This window comes from Anomalospiza imberbis, chromosome 7 (assembly GCF_031753505.1).
Source record: "Anomalospiza imberbis isolate Cuckoo-Finch-1a 21T00152 chromosome 7, ASM3175350v1, whole genome shotgun sequence".
NCBI lineage: Eukaryota > Metazoa > Chordata > Aves > Passeriformes > Viduidae > Anomalospiza > Anomalospiza imberbis.
Window position 1 is genome coordinate 552,650 of NC_089687.1, and position 19,131 is coordinate 571,780.

The 19,131-nt window shown below is 53.6% G+C and overlaps 1 protein-coding gene across 1 annotated transcript; it reads left to right on the plus strand.

Annotated features, from left to right (window-relative positions):
• The first annotated feature begins 10,204 nt into the window (after positions 1-10,204).
• Positions 10,205-17,767, plus strand: CYTIP (cytohesin 1 interacting protein). The gene is made up of 8 exons (XM_068195701.1): positions 10,205-10,339; positions 11,930-11,979; positions 12,946-13,000; positions 15,059-15,161; positions 15,287-15,380; positions 15,543-15,612; positions 16,462-16,528; positions 16,948-17,767. The coding sequence occupies exons 1-8, from the start codon at positions 10,205-10,207 to the stop codon at positions 17,418-17,420; spliced, it is 1,047 nt and encodes a 348-aa protein (XP_068051802.1). The 3' UTR covers positions 17,421-17,767.
• Positions 17,768-19,131: the final 1,364 nt, after the last annotated feature.

The following is a 19,131-nucleotide window of genomic DNA, read 5'->3' on the forward strand; positions in this document are numbered from 1 at the left end:
TTTTAACAGTAGGAAGAATAATAGAGGCAACACTTTTCTGCTAGCTGTGAAGGGATGGAATAGGAGAAATTCTACCTAAACTGAGAAAAGAAAATATTTATTTTTAGCAGTGTTTTTCCAACCACTGGCAACATTTTTTTAGTGCCTTATGATGTATTAGGGTGAAGATTTAACAAAAGCCAATGCAGCCTGTTCAGAGATTTCTTACAGAATTCTGTAACAGGCTGGTGATGAATATTAACATTTCTGACCAGGTTTCCATAATATCACAAGCCAGCAACCTGAGTTGTTGTGTTAAAATTCAACAAAGTTCTGGCATTTTGTGAATTTCAGCCCACTCCATGGCCCGCATATTTGAATATAGTGTTGAAATATTTTTAATAGGCAAAATTATACATTTTGTAGTCTTATGGTTCTTTAGATGTTTCTAAATCCAGCTGGCCCATGGAAGTTAATTCCAAAGATGTTTCCAGACTAGCAAAGCTTTGCAGAAATCTGATGTGGCCCCCGCAGCTCCGTGGCAGGAGCTGTTGGCCGATCAGTGTTTGGGGCAAAATCTCTTCAATGGAGAGAAGAAGGTGTTAACCCTTTACTGAGTGCCGTGGTCAGTGGTGCCATTACTCGGGGTTTCATCCCGATGGCCTCCTCTGCAGGAGCTGTGGGTGCTTGCTGGCTGTTAATAGCCCGTGATGCTGTGTGAGCCTCTGTGAATCTGTGTGGTTCTGTGACCCTGTGTGATCCTGTGTGAATCTGTGATTGTGTGATTGGGTCAGTCTGTGTGATTGTGTGATCTTGTGTGAATCTGTGATTCTGTGATCCTGTGTGAATCTGTGATTGGGTGAATATGTGATTCTGTGACCCTGTGTGATCCTGTGTGAATCTGTGATTGTGTGATTGGGTCAGTCTGTGTGATTGTGTGATCTTGTGTGAATCTGTGATTGTGTGATTGGGTCAGTCTGTGTGATTGTGTGATCTTGTGTGAATCTGTGATTCTGTGATCCTGTGTGAATCTGTGATTGGGTGAATCTGTGATTCTGTGACCCTGTGTGATCCTGTGTGAATCTGTGATTGTGTGATTGGGTCAGTCTGTGTGATTGTGTGATCTTGTGTGAATCTGTGATTGTGTGAATCTGTGTGATCCTGTGTGAATCTGTGATTGTATGATTGGGTCAGTCTGTGTGATTGTGTGATCTTGTGTGAATCTGTGATTGTGTGATTCTGTGTGAATCTGTGATTGTGTGATTCTGTGAATCTGTATGATTCTGTGATTGTGTGAATCTGTGTGATCCTGTGTGAATCTGTGATTGTGTGATTGGGTCAGTCTGTGTGATTGTGTGATCTTGTGTGAATCTGTGATTGTGTGATTCTGTGTGAATCTGTGATTGTGTGATTGGGTCAGTCTGTGTGATTGTGTGATCTTGTGTGAATCTGTGATTGTGTGATCCTGTGTGAATCTGTGATTGGGTGAATATGTGATTCTGTGACCCTGTGTGATCCTGTGTGAATCTGTGATTGTGTGATTCTGTGTGAATCTGTGTGATTGTGTGATCTTGTGTGAATCTGTGATTGTGTGATTGGGTCAGTCTGTGTGATTGTGTGATCTTGTGTGAATCTGTGATTGTGTGATTGGGTCAGTCTGTGTGATTGTGTGATCTTGTGTGAATCTGTGATTGTGTGATCCTGTGTGAATCTGTGATTGGGTGAATATGTGATTCTGTGACCCTGTGTGATCCTGTGTGAATCTGTGATTGTGTGATTCTGTGTGAATCTGTGTGATTGTGTGATCTTGTGTGAATCTGTGATTGTGTGATTGGGTCAGTCTGTGTGATTGTGTGATCTTGTGTGAATCTGTGATTGTGTGATTGGGTCAGTCTGTGTGATTGTGTGATCTTGTGTGAATCTGTGATTGTGTGATCCTGTGTGAATCTGTGATTGGGTGAATATGTGATTCTGTGACCCTGTGTGATCCTGTGTGAATCTGTGATTGTGTGATTCTGTGTGAATCTGTGTGATTGTGTGATCTTGTGTGAATCTGTGATTGTGTGATTGGGTCAGTCTGTGTGATTGTGTGATCTTGTGTGAATCTGTGATTCTGTGATCCTGTGTGAATCTGTGATTGGGTGAATATGTGATTCTGTGACCCTGTGTGATCCTGTGTGAATCTGTGATTGTGTGATTCTGTGTGAATCTGTGTGATTGTGTGATCTTGTGTGAATCTGTGATTGTGTGATTGGGTCAGTCTGTGTGATTGTGTGATCTTGTGTGAATCTGTGATTCTGTGATCCTGTGTGAATCTGTGATTGGGTGAATATGTGATTCTGTGACCCTGTGTGATCCTGTGTGAATCTGTGATTGTGTGATTGGGTCAGTCTGTGTGATTGTGTGATCTTGTGTGAATCTGTGATTCTGTGATCCTGTGTGATCCTGTGTGAATCTGTGATTGTGTGATTGGGTCAGTCTGTGTGATTGTGTGATCTTGTGTGAATCTGTGATTGTGTGATTCTGTGTGAATCTGTGATTGTGTGATTCTGTGAATCTGTATGATTCTGTGATTGTGTGAATCTGTGTGATCCTGTGTGAATCTGTGATTGTGTGATTGGGTCAGTCTGTGTGATTGTGTGATCTTGTGTGAATCTGTGATTGTGTGATTCTGTGTGAATCTGTGATTGTGTGATTGGGTCAGTCTGTGTGATTGTGTGATCTTGTGTGAATCTGTGATTGTGTGATTCTGTGTGAATCTGTGATTGTGTGATTCTGTGAATCTGTATGATTCTGTGATTGTGTGAATCTGTGTGATTCTGTGTGAATCTGTGATTGTGTGATGGGGTGAATCTGTGTGATCCTGTGATCCTGTGTGAATCTGTGATTGTGTGATTGGGTCAGTCTGTGTGATTGTGTGATTCTGTGTGAATCTGTGATTGTGTGATTGGGTCAGTCTGTGTGATTGTGTGAACCTGTGTGAATCTGTGATTGTGTGATTCTGTGTGAATCTGTGATCCTGTGTGAATCTGTGATTCTGTGACCCTGTGTGATCCTGTGTGAATCTGTGATTCTGTGACCCTGTGTGATCCTGTGTGAATCTGTGATTGTGTGATTGGGTGAATCTGTGTGATTCTGTGTGATTCTGTGAATCTGTATGATTGTGTGATTGTGTGAATCTGTGTGATTCTGTGTGAATCTGTGATCCTGTGATCCTGTGTGAATCTGTGATTGTGTGATGGGGTGAATCTGTGTGATTCTTTGATTCTGTGATCCTGTGGGTGCTTGCTGGCTGCTAATTGCCTGTGAACAGGTTTCGGTGCGGTTTGCCGAGCTGAGCCGCTCCTGCCGGCCTGGCAGGGCTCGGTGTGCAGCGCAGCCCAGCCCTGCAGCGCTGCAGCCCAGCCCTGCAGCCCAGCGCTGCAGCGTGCTTCCCTCAGCTGCTCGCAGGGTTACTGCAGTGTGCTTTCTCACGTGTAACCAAGCTTGTCTTAGGGACTCACGGGGCTTGGAGCAGCCTGGTCTAATGGAAAGTGTCCCGGGCCAAGGCAGGGAGGTAAAACGAGAGAAGCTTTAAGGTCTCTGCTTAGCCAAACCATTCTGGGGTTCCACGATTCGATTCTTATGTGCTTCAGCTGCATGAACTCCCCGTGGAGCTCACTGGTTGACTTTGTAGGCTGCTTGAGGGTAATCTTGGGAGCTGCATGATCCAAAGCCTGGTGCTGACTTGACTCTCAAAAAAATTTGCTAACCTAAGATCCAGCATCTGTTCTTGTAGTATGTACAAGAACATGCTTATCTTTAAAAAAATGCTTATCTTAAAAAGGAAGAATCAAAGCTTTATTTTTTTAACTGGAGAAAGAGTTTCAGTTTTCAGTTTCCCCCCTGGAGTCTCCAAAAATTGTTGACCAGCCTGGTAATTTGAACAAGCCCCTTTTGGTGCCTGGCTGGGAAGTGTGGGTGGAGGATGCTCAGGCTCAGCTACTCCTCACACAGGTCACAGCTCCAGCCCCAGAAGTGCTTTAACCTTTTCCCTGGACATATCTCTTGGCATCAGACATTATGGTCTGTTTGCCCTGGCTTTTCACCCAGCTCCGTATTTTGCTCTGGTTTTCTTTTCTCTTTCGTTATTGAGAGGTGAATGTACATTTTGATGGATTAGAGTTGGGCCTAACTGAGCCAAGGGGCTGATGTTGTTGTATTGAGTTCTGAAATGTTTGTAAACTCTACACTCCTTTAGAAATACTCCAAAGAACCTTTGTTTTAATGGCCTTTCCCCTCGTGTGGGTTTGTCCTGTTCTAATTTAAGCACAGAGGTTATGCCAAGACACTTCTGTGCAGTTTATGGAGGCTTAGGTTTCCTCAGAGGTCAAAATGTTCCTAATAATCTTCACTTAAAGCAAAAGTTCTTAAGCTCATGAAAATTTTCTAGGTCAAGGATGCTCAAAACCTGTCACCACATTCAGCTTCTCCTAACTGATTCTTCTGACTGGGGGGAGTTACCAATATTTTATAATTTGCTTCTAATAACAATCTAAAGTTTAACATAGGGATTATGCACTGGAAAGGAAAGTTAATGAATATTTCCTGTAATACCTAATTTTCTTTTGTGCTACCTGAACTGCTGCCCCCAAACACTCCTTTAGAAATTCAGGCTGTAATCTCCTCTGTGCTTCCCTACTTTTATAATTTGCACTTAGTCAAGCTCATTCCCTCATGTGACACTACAAAGAATATTTTAATTTTAATTTTAATTTTAATTTTAATTTTAATTTTTTAATTTTTATTTTTTATTTTTTATTTTTATTTTTTTATTATTTTAAATTGTAATCCTATTATTTTATCCTAAATTTTAGTCACTGCTGTGTCACTTCTTTGCTTGGCACGAGATTCAGGAATTATAAATAAATGAGTTTAGAAACATGCCCAGTCCCTACAATGGGTCTGGACTTTGAGCAGGGCAAGTTCTTCTCAGCCGCCGTCTGCCCGGAGCTCCTGTGCCAGGGGTGGGCTCGAGGCTGTCCCCAGCTGCCCCTGGCTCACGGGAAGGAGGAGTTTGGGTTTTGCCTGGGGGCAGTGTCACAGCACGGGGACGGGGGTGGCACTGGGGTGCCGCTGGGGGCCAGGGGGGCACTGGGGGCTCTGGCCAGGGCGGTGCCGCAGGTGGGCACGCGCTGGCCGCCTCCTCTGGGTGCACGGGGAGCGGGCACAAGGCTTTGTGTGCTGGTGATGGTTACAGCTCAAACCCCCCGCTATGGCTCAGTGGGGTCTGTGAGGATGTCCTTGGGGTGTCCTTGAGGTGGCCGTGTGCTGTGATTCCAGGGATCATCCCCACAGGCTGTGGGACCCCAGCCCCCCAGAGCTTTTAGGGAAAGACGTCCATGCTCTGCTCTAACGGGCAGAGCAATATTTATGGATGTACAGGGAAAATAAGCATTGAGGTACAATATATTTCTACAGAATATAAGAAATGTGCAATAAGTTGTAACTTACACTGAATGTATTTTTGGCATAAATGGACCAGATGTATTTTGAATGTAGCTATGACTTTGTGTCTAAGCCTGCTGTGATTCTCAGTCCCCAAGAAAAACACGTCATATTTTGTCAATCTACAAACCACTTCCTGAGTTGACTGTTTTTAAAAGAAGTGTAAGTATTTTTTCTGGAACACTGTAATATTGCTGAAATAAGTATAGTAGTGCAGTGCTAACTTCAACCCCCATGTTGTGAAATATCTGATCTGTGTACACTGCAGAGTTATTTTTAAAATTATTGCTAAAGTTATTGCTTGATATTGCAGCTGCCTGGATGTAAATAATAGTTTAGCTGCTGTATTTTGTGTGCAGATTTGGGGAAGACATGGCGATTTTAATAAATTCAGCACACTCTGCCCTTGTGTTCCTGTGGCCTGAAACTGTTCTTATGTTCATCGCGTGAGGGGAGGAGTGTTGAGCCTGTGTGAACCTGGAGAACCCTTTGCTCGTGGCTCTTGCACCCACAGCAGTGTGAGCTCTCCCTGAGCTCCCTTTCATAGAGCACTCCCTGATCCTGCTCTTCCAGATACTGAGATTTTCAGTGGTGCCAGTCTGAGTGGGACCAGCTCACCCTGAGCACTCAATTCTAGAGTGTCTATGCTTGAAAATTCCCGACATAGCCATAATCCGGGAACTTAAGTCAGACTTTATTTTAACTTAAGGCATGTCAAAATGAAATCTGCCATGCTGCGACCCAAGAAACTTCAGTGGCTTTTGAAGGATACTGTGGGCTTTTTTTTTTTTTTCCCTTAAAAAGACCTTTGTATTATAGCAATTACTTGTGGATTTTCTGGTCCCTGCACATCTCCAGGAAGGTGTCACTGCCACCGTGCTGGCTGTGGCCAGGCAGTCGGGGGCCAGCAGCAGCCAGGGGCTCATGGTGAGCATCGGCTGCCATCCCCGGCCACCGCCGCGCCGGGTGCGTGTCCGCGGCACAGCAGAGCTGCGTGCTGCTCTTCCAGCGGCCGGAGGAATTTCTGCCTGCCGGGAGACGTTCTTTTCCGGCACACCTGGGTGGAGGAGGGTGGGTGCTTCTGCCCCTGGCTGCTGTGCCCCGGCTGAGCATCCCGGCCCTGCGGCAGCAGAACGCGAGGCTGCCACGCGGGGACACAGCGCTCGGTGGAGGGGTTGGCTGCGGAGGAGAAGGGGCTAATTGCCCAGGTTCTTGTTATTTAGTAAATCACCCCCCGGAAGCCCCTGGTGTGCGCTTGGCAGCTGAGGAGCGGAGCCAGCTCCTGAGGCCCCGAGGGCTTGTGTCCCACAGAGGATGGCTCCTTCCCTCTGCCCGGGCAAGGCGCTGTGGGCAGACGCCTGCGGGCGCTGCAGCCTCGGAGGGATGTGTTCCAGCCCTGCAAGCGTGCACGGCCAGGCTGGACAGGGCGCGGAGCAGCCAGGTCTGGAGGAAGGCGCCCGTGGCTCCAGCCCTGACACAGAACCAGCGCCGAGCCAGGGAGGGGCCGGGACAGGGCATCCGTGCGACCTCCCCGGACACGCGTGAGCCCTGCGGGCCCCGCTCTGCCCCTGGCCCGGCCCCGAGCAGCTCTGAGCCCTGCCGGGAGGAGCAGGCGGGCCGGGAGGGATGGGTGCCGGGGCGTGGGGGTGTCTGCTGTGGTGCGGGGTGCGTGTCGGGGGTGTGGGGCGTGTGTCCGGGGTGTGGGGTGCGTGTCCGGGGTGTGGGGCGTGTGTCCGAGGTGTGGGATGCGTGTCCGAGGTGTGGGGTGTGTGTCGGGGGTGTGGGGCGTGTGTCCGGGGTGTGGGGTGCGTGTCTGGGGTGCGGGGTGCGTGTCGGGGGTGTGGGGTGCGTGTCCGAGGTGCGGGGTGCGTGTCCGAGGTGCGGGGTGCGTGTCCGGGGTGTGAGGTGCGTGTCGGGGGTGTGGGGCGCGTGTCCGGGGTGTGGGGTGCGTGTCGGGGGTGTGGGGTGCGTGTCCGGGGTGTGGGGTGCGTGTCGGGGGTGTGGGGTGCGTGTCCGGGGTGTGGGGTGCGTGTCCGAAGTGTGGGGTGCGTGTCCGGGGTGTGGGGTGCTTGTCGGGCCTGAGGGGTGCCTGCTGGGTGTGAGGGGTGCCTGCCAGGACTGAGGGGTGCCTGCCGGGCTGAGGGTGCCTGCCGGGCTGAGGGTGCCTGCCGGGCTGAGGGGTGCCAGCCGGGACTGAGGGGTGCCTGCCGGGCTGAGGGGTGCCTGCCGGGACTGAGGGGTGCCTGCCGGGCTGAGGGGTGCCTGCCAGGACTGAGGGGTGCCTGCGGGGCTGTGCGGGCGCAGGGCAGCGCAGGGTAACGGGGCTGCTGGGGCAGCTCGCACCAAGGTCCTGCTTTGCGCTCTCAGGAGAGGCGTCGTTTATTTCTGCCCTCAGCTTGTTTGCAGATGAGTCACTGGGTTTCAGGAACGTCAGAAGGGCTGCCGGAGGAAGCGAAACGTGCTTTGTTTTCAAGCACTCGGCGGGGTGACCGTGAGCAGGAAAAGGGGAAGCGGCTTTGAGTCAGCCGCTCCCGCGCTGGTCGCTGTGCCTCGGCAAGGGAGCAGATGACACACGGGGGCGCAGATAGTTTTTTCAGGAAAAGGGAGAGAACTTTCCCCCTAGCCTGCTGTGCTTTTTGATCATCTTTTTTCTTCCCCGTAACCCGGAGGGGCTCTCCCAAGGAGCTCGGAGGTGAAGGACAGACATCGGAATCGGTTGTTGTGGTGCTGCTGTGTGCAGCGCTTCCCTGTCGCTGTCCGTCCGCCAGGAGCGGCACGGGGACCGCAGGCACCCACCACAGCCCAGCCACCGGCCCTCCTCCGGCTGGGAGGACCAGATGTTTCCTGACAGGCTGTTTCTCTGCCGTGACATGCCGGGTTTTTGAGGGATGAACCTTTAGGAGGGGTTTGTACAGACACTTCAGCCATTCAGGGCAATGAGGGCATCCCCTGGAGTGGGGGAAGCTCCACGCCAACGCTTCCCTGGCACTAAGAGCTCATCTGCACCAGCAAACGTCCGGCACTTCCATGGACACCCATCCCTGTGCCTGCTCCACGGACACCCATCCCTGCGCCTGCTCCATGGACACCCATCCCTGTGTCTGCTCCATGGACACCCATCCCTGTCCCTCCTCCATGGACACCCATCCCTGTGTCTGCTCCACGGACACCCATCCCTGCGCCTGCTCCATGGACACCCATCCCTGCAGCTGAGGCAGGGCCCTTACAGAAGGCGTGCAGAGCAGCTCTGCCTTGATCTGCCGTGGCAGCACGTGCCAGCCTGCACTGAACTTCCACACAGCTGGCAGACAGAGCCCAGCACCCTCCCCCCACAATCCTGGATGCCCCCTCTCCTGCCTGTGCCCTGCCAGCTGTTCCTCCCAGAGCTGGCAGTCCCAGGTGTGTGTGCAATAATTCATAAAGGTACATAAAAGGTCTCTACTCAGAAAAATGACAGTAATCTGTATGTTTTTATTACTTGTCTGTTTTGGTAGCAGGGGCCCTGCTTTTCCCCTTGCAGGCTGACATCCCAGCCAGGGTTAATTGTGTCCAAGCCTGGCTGCTCTGTGCAGTTACTGTCCCTGGTGTTTGTTCAGAGCTCTCAACAAGACCTGTCCTGGTGTGTTTCAGCAGGGTCTGTTGGGATGGCTAGCCTGTGGCAGCTGCTGCTGCAGGTCACTGACAGCCAGCAGTGCCAGCAGCTGGGACCCAGGGCTCCAGCCGCGGCTGCAGGGCTGGTGCCGGGGCTCTGTGGGTGTTTAGGGTTGGGCTAGTGGCTGCCAGGGCTGGCAAACTGCTCTGCCCAGGGCTCGCCTGCTGCTCGCCCATCCTCCTGCACTGCTGGCCTGTGACTGAGGGGCCGCAGGGACAGGCACCCACTCCAGTGACCCCCCAGGCCCAGGGCTGCTTCCTGTGCTCCTCCATCACATCCCAGAGCAGGAAATCTGAAGGCTATTCAAAGCCACGCTGAGGTAACAACAGGTCAGGTAATAACTGGAGAGAAAAGCCAACCCAGCCAGAAGTCATAAATCTTCCCTGAGCTCTGGCCATCCAGGAAAGGTGCAGGGATGACATCTGGTCAGGGCTCTCCCTGGCACCATGCCTGTCCCAGCTCTGCCACAGCAGCCCCCTGTGCCCTGTCCTGGAGACTCTGCATGGACTTTGCTGTGTGTCCCCAGAGCTGCCGTGCCAGGGAAGTCCTTGGTCCCCACCAGGACCCGAGTGCTGGCTGAGGGCATTGTCCTGCCCTCGCTCTGCCACGCTTCAGCCTCTGCTCTTGGCCTTCAGCTCCCGTTCCCCTGTCTGCAGCTGGAGCTCCTGCACCGACACCATTAGCCAAGGGCGGTGTTATTTCCCATCTTTGCCCGAAGGTGAGTTGAGGGATGCCAGGGATGCCGAGCAAGTCAGAGTGGGAACAGGTTGAGGTCAGGCGGGTGCCCGAGGCAGGCCGGGCTGTAAGGACAAATCCTGGCAGAGCAGCAGCTGCTGGTGAGAATTGTGTGCAGGAATGGAAAAATTAAGCAGATTTCTGTAACTGCCAAGCCTGATTCTTAACTCCCGTGTGAGCACAAGGCACACCGAGAGCCTGGGGCTCTGCTGGGAGGGATTTGTGTAACTCGCACCTAAACCACAGATCACGTGGCGGCCCTTCCGCTCCCGCACTCCTCGGAGCGTGGCAGCCCCGGCCACAGCACAGCGCTCGCCCTGAGCCCCGCGGCCCTCGCCCCTGGCCCTGGCCATGGCCCTGCGGCGGCTCCTGCAGCCCGGCCCCGGCTCCAGCCCCGCGGGCGGGGAGCAGGCGCTGCCCACGGACGGCAGGAGGATGCAGCACCTGGCCAGCACGGTGGGCACGCTGCCCCGCGGGCGCAGGCAGGTACGGGCTGGGCAGGGGCAGCCACGGCCCGCTGCGCCCCAGCCCAGGACGGAGCCTCGGGCTGCCCGTGCTCCTGGGCTGGGGTGCTGGCAGGGTGAGCGCCGGGCCGGTGTCGGGGTGGCAGCGGCACTCTGGCAGCGCTGGCAGCGTGGGAAGCGCTCTGCGAGGAGCGAGGGATGCTCGGGCTGTGAAGGGCGGCCCCGGCCGAACTCTCCATTTCCAGCCGTGCTGGGAGCCAGGGAGGGTTTGTGATGTGTGGGTGCTCCTTCAAAATGTGCATTGGCCTCGGTCAGGTGGCCTGGCTGCCCTCGGCCTGCAAGGCTGCCAGCAGTGACACCACGCGCCATTTCCGTGTGGATTTGGGAGCGTTTCTGGTTTCTGCACAGCTGGGGCTGCTGGGGCTCTCTGCCGCTGGGCTGTTCCCCCGGAGCAGCACAGGGCAGCACAATTCCCCCGGCTTCGCTCAGAGCGGCGCTGCTGTGGCCGTAAACCGTCGGCTGAGCAGCTCAGCTCTGGACTATTTGTCGGACACGAAGAAGCCCGGACAGAAAGTGTCTGCGAGACGTGGTGATCTGAAAGAATAACCAGAATTTCGCTGCGGTATCTGTGCACTCCAGGCTTTGCTTTGTTCGGCTGCAGAAGGGCAGTGAACCTTTCCTCGGTGCATGTGTGAGGGGACAAGGGAAAGCCGGAGCCGGTGGTGGGAGCGGCGCTGCCGGGTGGCACCAGCTCCTGCGGCCCCGCCGGAGCCCTCGGTGGCGGAGCCGCCCCCGCGGTGGGGAGGCTGTCGGTGACGGCTGTGGCGTGGCTGTGACTGGTAAAGCTGAGTTACATCAGGGCCAAGGTCGCACTGCAGGGACCGTCCCCAGAGCAGGGGTCCCTCGGCCCGGTGTGACCCTGCTCCCAGGCCTCTCATCTCCTCCCAGAAGGGTTATACACGGCCTCTCTCTCCTCCCCTTGTCCCTCGGCAAGGAAAGGCACGTCCATGAAGTGGCTGTTTCTGTAGGAGGTCACACCGTGACACCACTTTATCCTGCTGAAGAGACATCGGCTCGATTGACTATAAACTCACTGATCTATTATCCTGCCTATTATCTCGCTGATAATGGAACTCCTTATTCATGGCTCACTTTTATGGCAAGAGTCCATGTTTAACGCTGACCTGGCTGTTCCCAGAGCCAAGTGTCCCTGGCCTGAAGCAGGGGTCCTGGCTGGGAGATGCTGTGCAGACCCTGAAGGGCTCAGTGTCTGCACTCCCCTGCCTTGGGGGAGCTTTGTGCCTCTCCTGGCAGGTGTTCAGTTTATAAACACCCACAGATTTTTAGAGGAAAGGGACAAAAGTGAGATGAGCTCTTGGCACAACAGAGATGTCATTTGTGCTCTGAGCTTGCCACCAGCATCTGACAGGAGGATTTGACCTCTAGATGCTTTTCCTCCTGGTCAGAAAGTTCAAGCTCTCTTTTGACCAAGGCAGAGGTGTTGGTGGAGTGCCAGCAGCTGTTTTTAGTTCTCTAAACTGCTGGTTTTATCTGTGTGCCTCAAAGAACCACAGACCTACTGATGCCTTTCCTCACCTGTTCTTGGTCACAGCTCGCCTTGGCCAGATCCAGCTCCTTGGATGACTCCTCCAAGCCACAGAGGTATGATTCTGTTATTCTGTGATTCTAGAGTCACTCTTCCTGTCTTGTTCTGCATGAAAGGTGTGTCCCGGGAATCGTGGCAGCCCGAGTGCGATCGGGGTGCGAGCAGAGAGTGGTACCCAGCACCTGGGACGTGCAGGTGCAGCTGTGACCTTTGGCTTGAGCAAGGGAACAGGCAGCACCACCGCGGTAGGGACGGCGTGGGGACACCTCATGGCGTGGTGACATCCTGCAGCCAGAGGGAGGGACAGCTGGTGACACTCTGCAGGCACAGGGAAGGACAGTGTGGTGACACCCCATGGTGTGGTGACACCCCATGGCACAGGGGGGGACAGTGTGGTGACACCCCATGGTGTGGTGACACCCCATGGCACAGGGAGGGACAGTGTGGTGACACCCCATGGTGTGGTGACACCCCATGGCACAGGGGGGGACAGTGTGGTGACACCCCATGGTGTGGTGACACCCCATGGCACAGGGGGGGACAGTGTGGTGACACCCCATGGTGTGGTGACACCCCATGGCACAGGGGGGGACAGTGTGGTGACACCCCGTGGCACAGGGAGGGACAGTGTGGTGACACCCCATGGTGTGGTGACACCCCACAGGCACAGGGAGGGACAGTGTGGTGACACCCCATGGCACAGGGAGGGACAGTGTGGTGACACCCCATGGTGTGGTGACACCCCATGGCACAGGGGGGGACAGTGTGGTGACACCCCGTGGCACAGGGAGGGACAGTGTGGTGACACCCCATGGTGTGGTGACACCCCATGGCACAGGGAGGGACAGTGTGGTGACACCCCGTGACACAGGGAGGGGTGGTGTGGTGACACCCCACAGTGTGGTGACACCCCATGGCACAGGGAGGGGCGCTGGGGGGACACCACCGTTTTGGGTGGAAATGCAGGCCCACAAAGAGCAGCACCTCACGTTCTCGTGGAATTCTGTGTGCTCCTCCTGCAGGCACCTCGTTGCTATACTGAAAGAAGATAAGGAGACGTTTGGGTTTGAAATCCAGGTAAGGCCTAAATGGCAAGTGGATCCATTAACAACAAAATGTGGTGCAGAGCCTGAAGTGTCATATCCCCAAAAGCAGTTAAGGCAGGCCAGAGCAGAGGAAGGTGTCTGTCAGAGCCTGTGAAATCTGAGGAGCTGACAGCACTCATACAAGACAGGGATGTTTATCCGAGGATTTTTTTGTAGTGAAGGTCACAGATGAGAATTTCTGGCCTTCTCACAAGTCAGAGTGTTGAACGTAGGAGAAGTCCCATCCAAATCCAAATAAGAGGCAATGACAGAGCCTTCTTACCTCCATAAGTAAATATTTTTGGGAGAACTGTATATGAGAATATTTTCAAACGAGTGAGATCAAAAAACTCTCTTAAAAATTACCTTATACGGGCTTTTTGCTTCCTCCTTTAATATGCACAGAGAAATGTGTACTTTTGAAGAAGATGTACAATATTTTTCCATAAATACCTGCTAAGCATGACTTTTGGGGCAGGAGCTAAATCATATAGGAAGAGATTCTGTTTGGTGTAGAGGTCAGTAAGTCATCAAATAGGAGAACCAGAATGTTACCAGGAATACTGCTAGTGGGACATTCTGTGTTTGTGGATTTTTGTGGGAAAGGTAACTCCTAATCCGCAGGTCTGCTAAAATCCTGGCTGCAGTTAAAAAATGATCCCAGGAATAAAGGGATGGAGTTTGGGAGCAGAGGGATCTCCCTGCCAGCAGCAGGGCACTTTCAAAGTGCTTTCCTCTGTCTGCACACAAAGGGAAAAAGTGTTTTCTGTGAAATTAGTGTATTAGGAAAAGCTTAACTTTGCCCAATTTGGGTCTGTGACTAATGAGCGGGTCAGCACTCAGCTTGTGAACAGAGGAGAGCTTTCAGAAGGGAGGATAATTGAGTCAATTATTGAGCTTTTGTGTAAATTGTCAGGGCAGATTTTCATGAAATGTGGCATTCTGATTAAAAATAATTGTTCTTGGCACGTTTTCTTCCTGAACATACATTCAGCATGAGCACTTCATAGAAAGCCGGGGCTGCAGAAAGGCAGCATCTGTCAGCTACTGGGGATGTTTAGAAGCTGTAGTTCCCTCACTATGAGATAAATGCAGGCAAAGCAGAATTAGATGATGTGAAACTTCAGGTCTAGATCTGCAGAGAGCACATGCTTCACTCGTCACTCTCAGCTTAGGCAGGAATTTTACTGCTAGTCCAAAGGCTGGAATCACCGCACGGGGAGATTTGGCCAGATGAGCTCTGAACTTCCCCGGCCTCCATCCCTTTGTTCCACGCTGGCTGAGAAATCAGGGACTCCAACGTGAGCTCTCTCTGGGTTAGAAGTGGCAGTCGCAGGTTTCCAGGAAACAGATGTGGTATTTGCATGTCACCAGAAAAGGTTTCCTGCTGCCGCGGGATCCGGGCAGGCTGGGGCACCAGATTTTGCATTTTTCTAAATTCACGTCAGCACCCGCAAACACACAAGGGATTTAGAGTAACTAGAGTTACTAAATGTTTAGTTAAATGTGTAAGTCAAGAATAAAAAGCACTTTGAGGAGTGTAGGGATATGTGTGGATGACAAGTTCCAGAGTTCAAAAGAGCAAAAGTAAGTTTAAATCTTCTGTCTTTTCAGTTCCCGTGCAAACTGAGCTGTCTGGTAGCAGCAGCTGACTCCACACAGCATTCCCAATGAATAGGAGTCAATCCCCTGAAAAGCCCCAGTCCCATCCTGCCATGTTCCCCTGGGGACATGAGACATCTTTCCAGAAAGCCATTCCCAACCATGCTGACATATTCTTGGTTGAAGTTACAGAGTTTTTAATGCTGAATAACCAGCTTGGTTTAAAACTAGGATGGTTTTTTTTTTCCTCAGACCCAGTGTAGAGGCACCTGTCAGGTGTCTACTGTTTTCTGCTGTACAAATGCATTTTTAATTGTTGGGTTGTAGCATTTTGATCTCACTCGCGTGTAATGTACTCTGCTCGTCACAGCCTTCTCATTGAAAAAGTACTGAATTTTAAAGGCTTTCATGGCTCCAGGACTGGTAACTGTCCCTTTGGTATTAACAGACTATTAGGTTTCCACACCAAAATGATTTCTCCCTGGAGGTGTGCACTTGTGTCTGCAGAATCCAAGAGGAAAGCCCTGCCCACCTCTCCGGCCTTCAGACTGGTAAGTGTCCGTGGGTTTTCCTGACGTGGGAGGCCCGATCCTCCTTTCTGCCTGCTGCTGTGTGTCCGTGGAGCAGGTCAGGGTGTGCACAGGTGCCCACTCTGGCCTCTGTGTGTCTCTGGCAGGTGACATCCTCACCAGCATCAACGGCGTGAACACCGAGGGCTTTGGTCACAAGCAAATAGTGGACTTGATAAAGTCTTCAGGGAACTATCTGAGGTGGGTGTCTCTCCTCTGGATGGGGTTTGGCCTAATTTCCTCTCCCACTGAAGGCAGGGCCATGCTGCCCCACGGCCCCGCACTGCCTGAGGGGCAGAAACCCCAAGGGCTGGGCTGGGCAGAGCCTCTGTGCCTCAGGGCCAGCATCACCTGTTGCCACAGGTTGGAGACCATCAACGGGGCCTTGCTCCTGAGGAAAATGGAGCTGGAGACCAAACTGCAGGCTCTCAAGGTAATATGATTAATTGGTTGTTCCACTGTCAAATGGAGATGGCTGCAGTGGGTTCACTGCTGATGGGGGCAGGTGGGTGTCCATGGGACAGGGCGTCCTAGCAAGAGCTGACACCCGTGGTTCCCTGCTGCCAGCACCCCCAGCCACCCCAGCCCTGGTGCCCCTGATATTATTTTACGGAAACCAGGAATAGAGAAGAAATGTGGTCACAATCCCAGGACTGCCCAGGTGAAGCTCAGGCTGGTCACTTTGGGTGTAGGAATGTCCATCTGCACAGAGTTCATTGGACTGGTGGGGAGGTGCCTCCTGTGGCTATCCCCAGGCACAGCCTCACCTGTTTGGCACTTTTAATCAGCTCTGCAGTGGTTGATTTCACCCCCAGAGCTGACCTGCAGCAGAGGGAAAGAAAGGTTGCTGGGTGTTGGATGGCAGGTGGCACTGGGGGGCTGTCAGGATTCCCAGGTGTGCTCCCAGGGCAGGCAGGGGTGGTTGGCTGTGCCATTCCCACGCTGTGAGGCCCGGGGAGCAGGAGTGGGGTGTCTGGTCCTGCTGGGTGCTCCAGAGCTGGGCAGGGCTGAAGAAGAGTGCTGGCACTCCCCCAGCCGGGTGAAGGTGGGCTCCATGCTCTCCAGGTTCCAGGCTGCTCCTTTCCCACATCGGACGTGGCCGGTGCCTTGGCCAGAGCCCCCTCAGCCATGAGCCGAGGGTGTTTTCTGGAAGAAATTTGCTAAACTCTGGGAAAATTGTCTGGGTAAAAGTGGGACACCCGAGTGTTTCCTGTGGGTGAGCTGCACTTTTACAGGCTGTTTCCTCTCCCTGGAGTGACAGAGCTGTTCCTTGTCCCCACAGCAGGCGCTGCACCAGCGGTGGGGGGAGCTGCGGGCGCTGCTGGCCCGGGAGCGGCTCCTGCTGCACGGTACGTGAGGGGCCCGCGGCACTTCTGCAGCCCACTGGCATCTGCTTCCTTCCCCTCCTAAGGAGGGCAAGGGGCTGGCCTGGGAGCGCTTTTGTCCGGAGGGGAATGAACTTGGCTGCTGCTTGACCGATGCACACCAAGGGCTCTTTGCATCAGTCCTGGGGTAGGAGTTTATGTGGGTGGTAAAATTTCTTCCATTCTTATTTCGGCTTTACAGGGGAAGGGGCTGGGTTGGGTTTTTTATGGACCGCCCAGGGTGCAGGGAGCACCTCGCAAGCAGGAGCAGCTGTCCACGTGGGCAGGGGCCACTCCCTGTGCCAAGGGGCTGGGCACGACGCTCCCGGGGCTGCCGCGGCACGGCCGGGCTGCTCCCGGAGGAGCAGGGCTGGCTAACGCTGCTCTCTGGCTCCCGTTTCCAGGGGAGGTGAACGACAACGCTCTGCTGGGCGCGCTGGAGCTGGGAGAGCCCAGCTCGTGCGGTGGCTGCAGCTCCCCGGGACACTTCTTCCCAGGCAAGCCCCGCTTCTCCAGCGAGAGCAGCTCCCGCAGCCGCCTGAGCTCCATGACGGTGGGCAGCGAGGACAGCTTCTACCAGGGCAGCGCCTTCGAGGACTCGGCTGCAGAGAGCCTGAGCCGCCAGTCCAGCGTGGACGATGACTGCGTGTTCCCCAGGGACGGGCCCGGGGCTGCCGCCAGGAGCTCCCTGCGCAGGAACCGCAGCATCAGCCTGGCCAGCAGCGGCTCCGCGTCCCCGCTCTGGGACAGCAGCAGCTGCTCCAGCAGTTTTGGGACCCTCCCGCGGAAGAGCCGCAGAGCCAGCGTTCGGAAGCATCTTTTGAAATTCATTCCGGGCTTTCACCGGGCAGTGGAAGAGGAAGAAAGCCGGGTCTGATGTCACGCGTGTCACCCTCGATGTCTGGGCTGTGGCCTGAGGCTGTGCCCACTGGGGCACACCGCGGTGGCACCGCAGGGCACTTCCCCGGACAACAGCCCTGATGAGAGTCACACGGCTCTGGGCTTTTAATTATTTTCATTTTTAATCAGAGCACGCTGCGGACCTCTTCATTAATGTGAAAAATGAGTGACTCCAAAATGTGAAGAACCTTTGCAGAACTTCCTCAGCGAACTTTACTGTTAATAACAGTTTTTAATTGAATGAGAAATTGATAGCTATTTATTTCCTGTTACCGGAGTCAGTGTCTTCCAAAGGTCTTTAATAAAATGAGTGCTTCTACTGAAGCCAGTTGCAGAGTCCCATTGGGAAGAGGACGGAGCCTGGAGCGTGTGGCAGGGAGAGCCTGGGCAGGGCGTTCTGAATGGCAGGTTTGCATCCCTGCAGCCGCTGTACAAACGCTGTGGTAACCCTGTGCTGGGTTGGTCTGACCAGCTGCAGCCTCTGCCAGGTGCTGGTATCCCATGTCTTGCCAAGTGCCTCATTCCAGGGCACGGAGTGGAAAGGACCCTGTGAGCATGCACATGCCCCCAGGCCCCTCTGCAGAGGCTGTGCTGGGGAAGGCAGTGGTGTCTGTGACACTGCCCAGAGCAGCTCTGTGTGTCCGGCAGATCTGACCTCTCTGAGGCAAGAGAGGAGAAAGGCGGAGGGTTGTCCTGCAGGGATGAGCAGGACTGCTCTGCACAGGCAGGTTGGTGACATCCAGGGACCCCCCGTGGCGTGCCGTGCTGGGCACCCTGCCCACCAGTGCCCCGGGGTGCAGGAGGTGCCCCTTGGTCCCGTGTTCCCACTGCTCTCAGCACTCCACGCTTGCTCACATTTATCTCTCCAGAAGCAGAGGCTTCAGGCAGCAAGGATCACATAAGAGCATGTGTGAAGTGGGGTTTAATAACCATGGGCACAGATGTGAAGGAAAAGAGAGTTTTTTCACTCTCTCTCAGTACATAGAAAAGGCTGTTTGTTCAGCCTGAGCAGCCTAATGATGTTTTTCAAATACAACTGGAAGCATTTTAAATATAATTCAAAGACCTTGTGTGACTCATTCTCCTGTTGCCCGGGCAGCCTGTGCAGTTGTGCCCTCAAGTACCACTGTGCTTTCTGGGCTTTCTGGGCTTCTCAGAGACCACAGGATAAATCCAACAGCTTCCCTGCAACATGAGCTCCAAACAAAAACAATCTGTTCCCAAAACTTCTCTGATTCATGAACGTTGCTGAGACAGAAGGGTCAGTACGGGCCTCTGTAATTTCTGTGGAAAGGATCAAGTAGCTGGAAATATGGCACAGCTCCGGGAAAGATGAAGGGCACTCAGGGGAAATGAAGGGCACTCAGGGGGGCTGGGGGACAGCCAGGGGGGCTGTGGGACACTCAGGGGAGCAGGAGGTCAGTCAGGGGAGCTGTAGAACACTCAGGGGGGCTATGGGACAGTCAGGAGAGCTGGGGAACAATCAGGAGATCTGGGGGACAACCAGGGGGGCTGTGGAACAGCCAGGGGAGATGGGGGACAGCCAGGAGAGGAGCTCCCGTATTTTGTACAGGGGGTGATGTCCTGTCTGTGCTGCTGCACCGAGTGCCTGCAGCTCAGCCCAGGAGCCCCTCTGCTCTGGGTCCAGCCCCAGCCCCTGCTCTGCAGGGATGTTCTGCTCCAACACC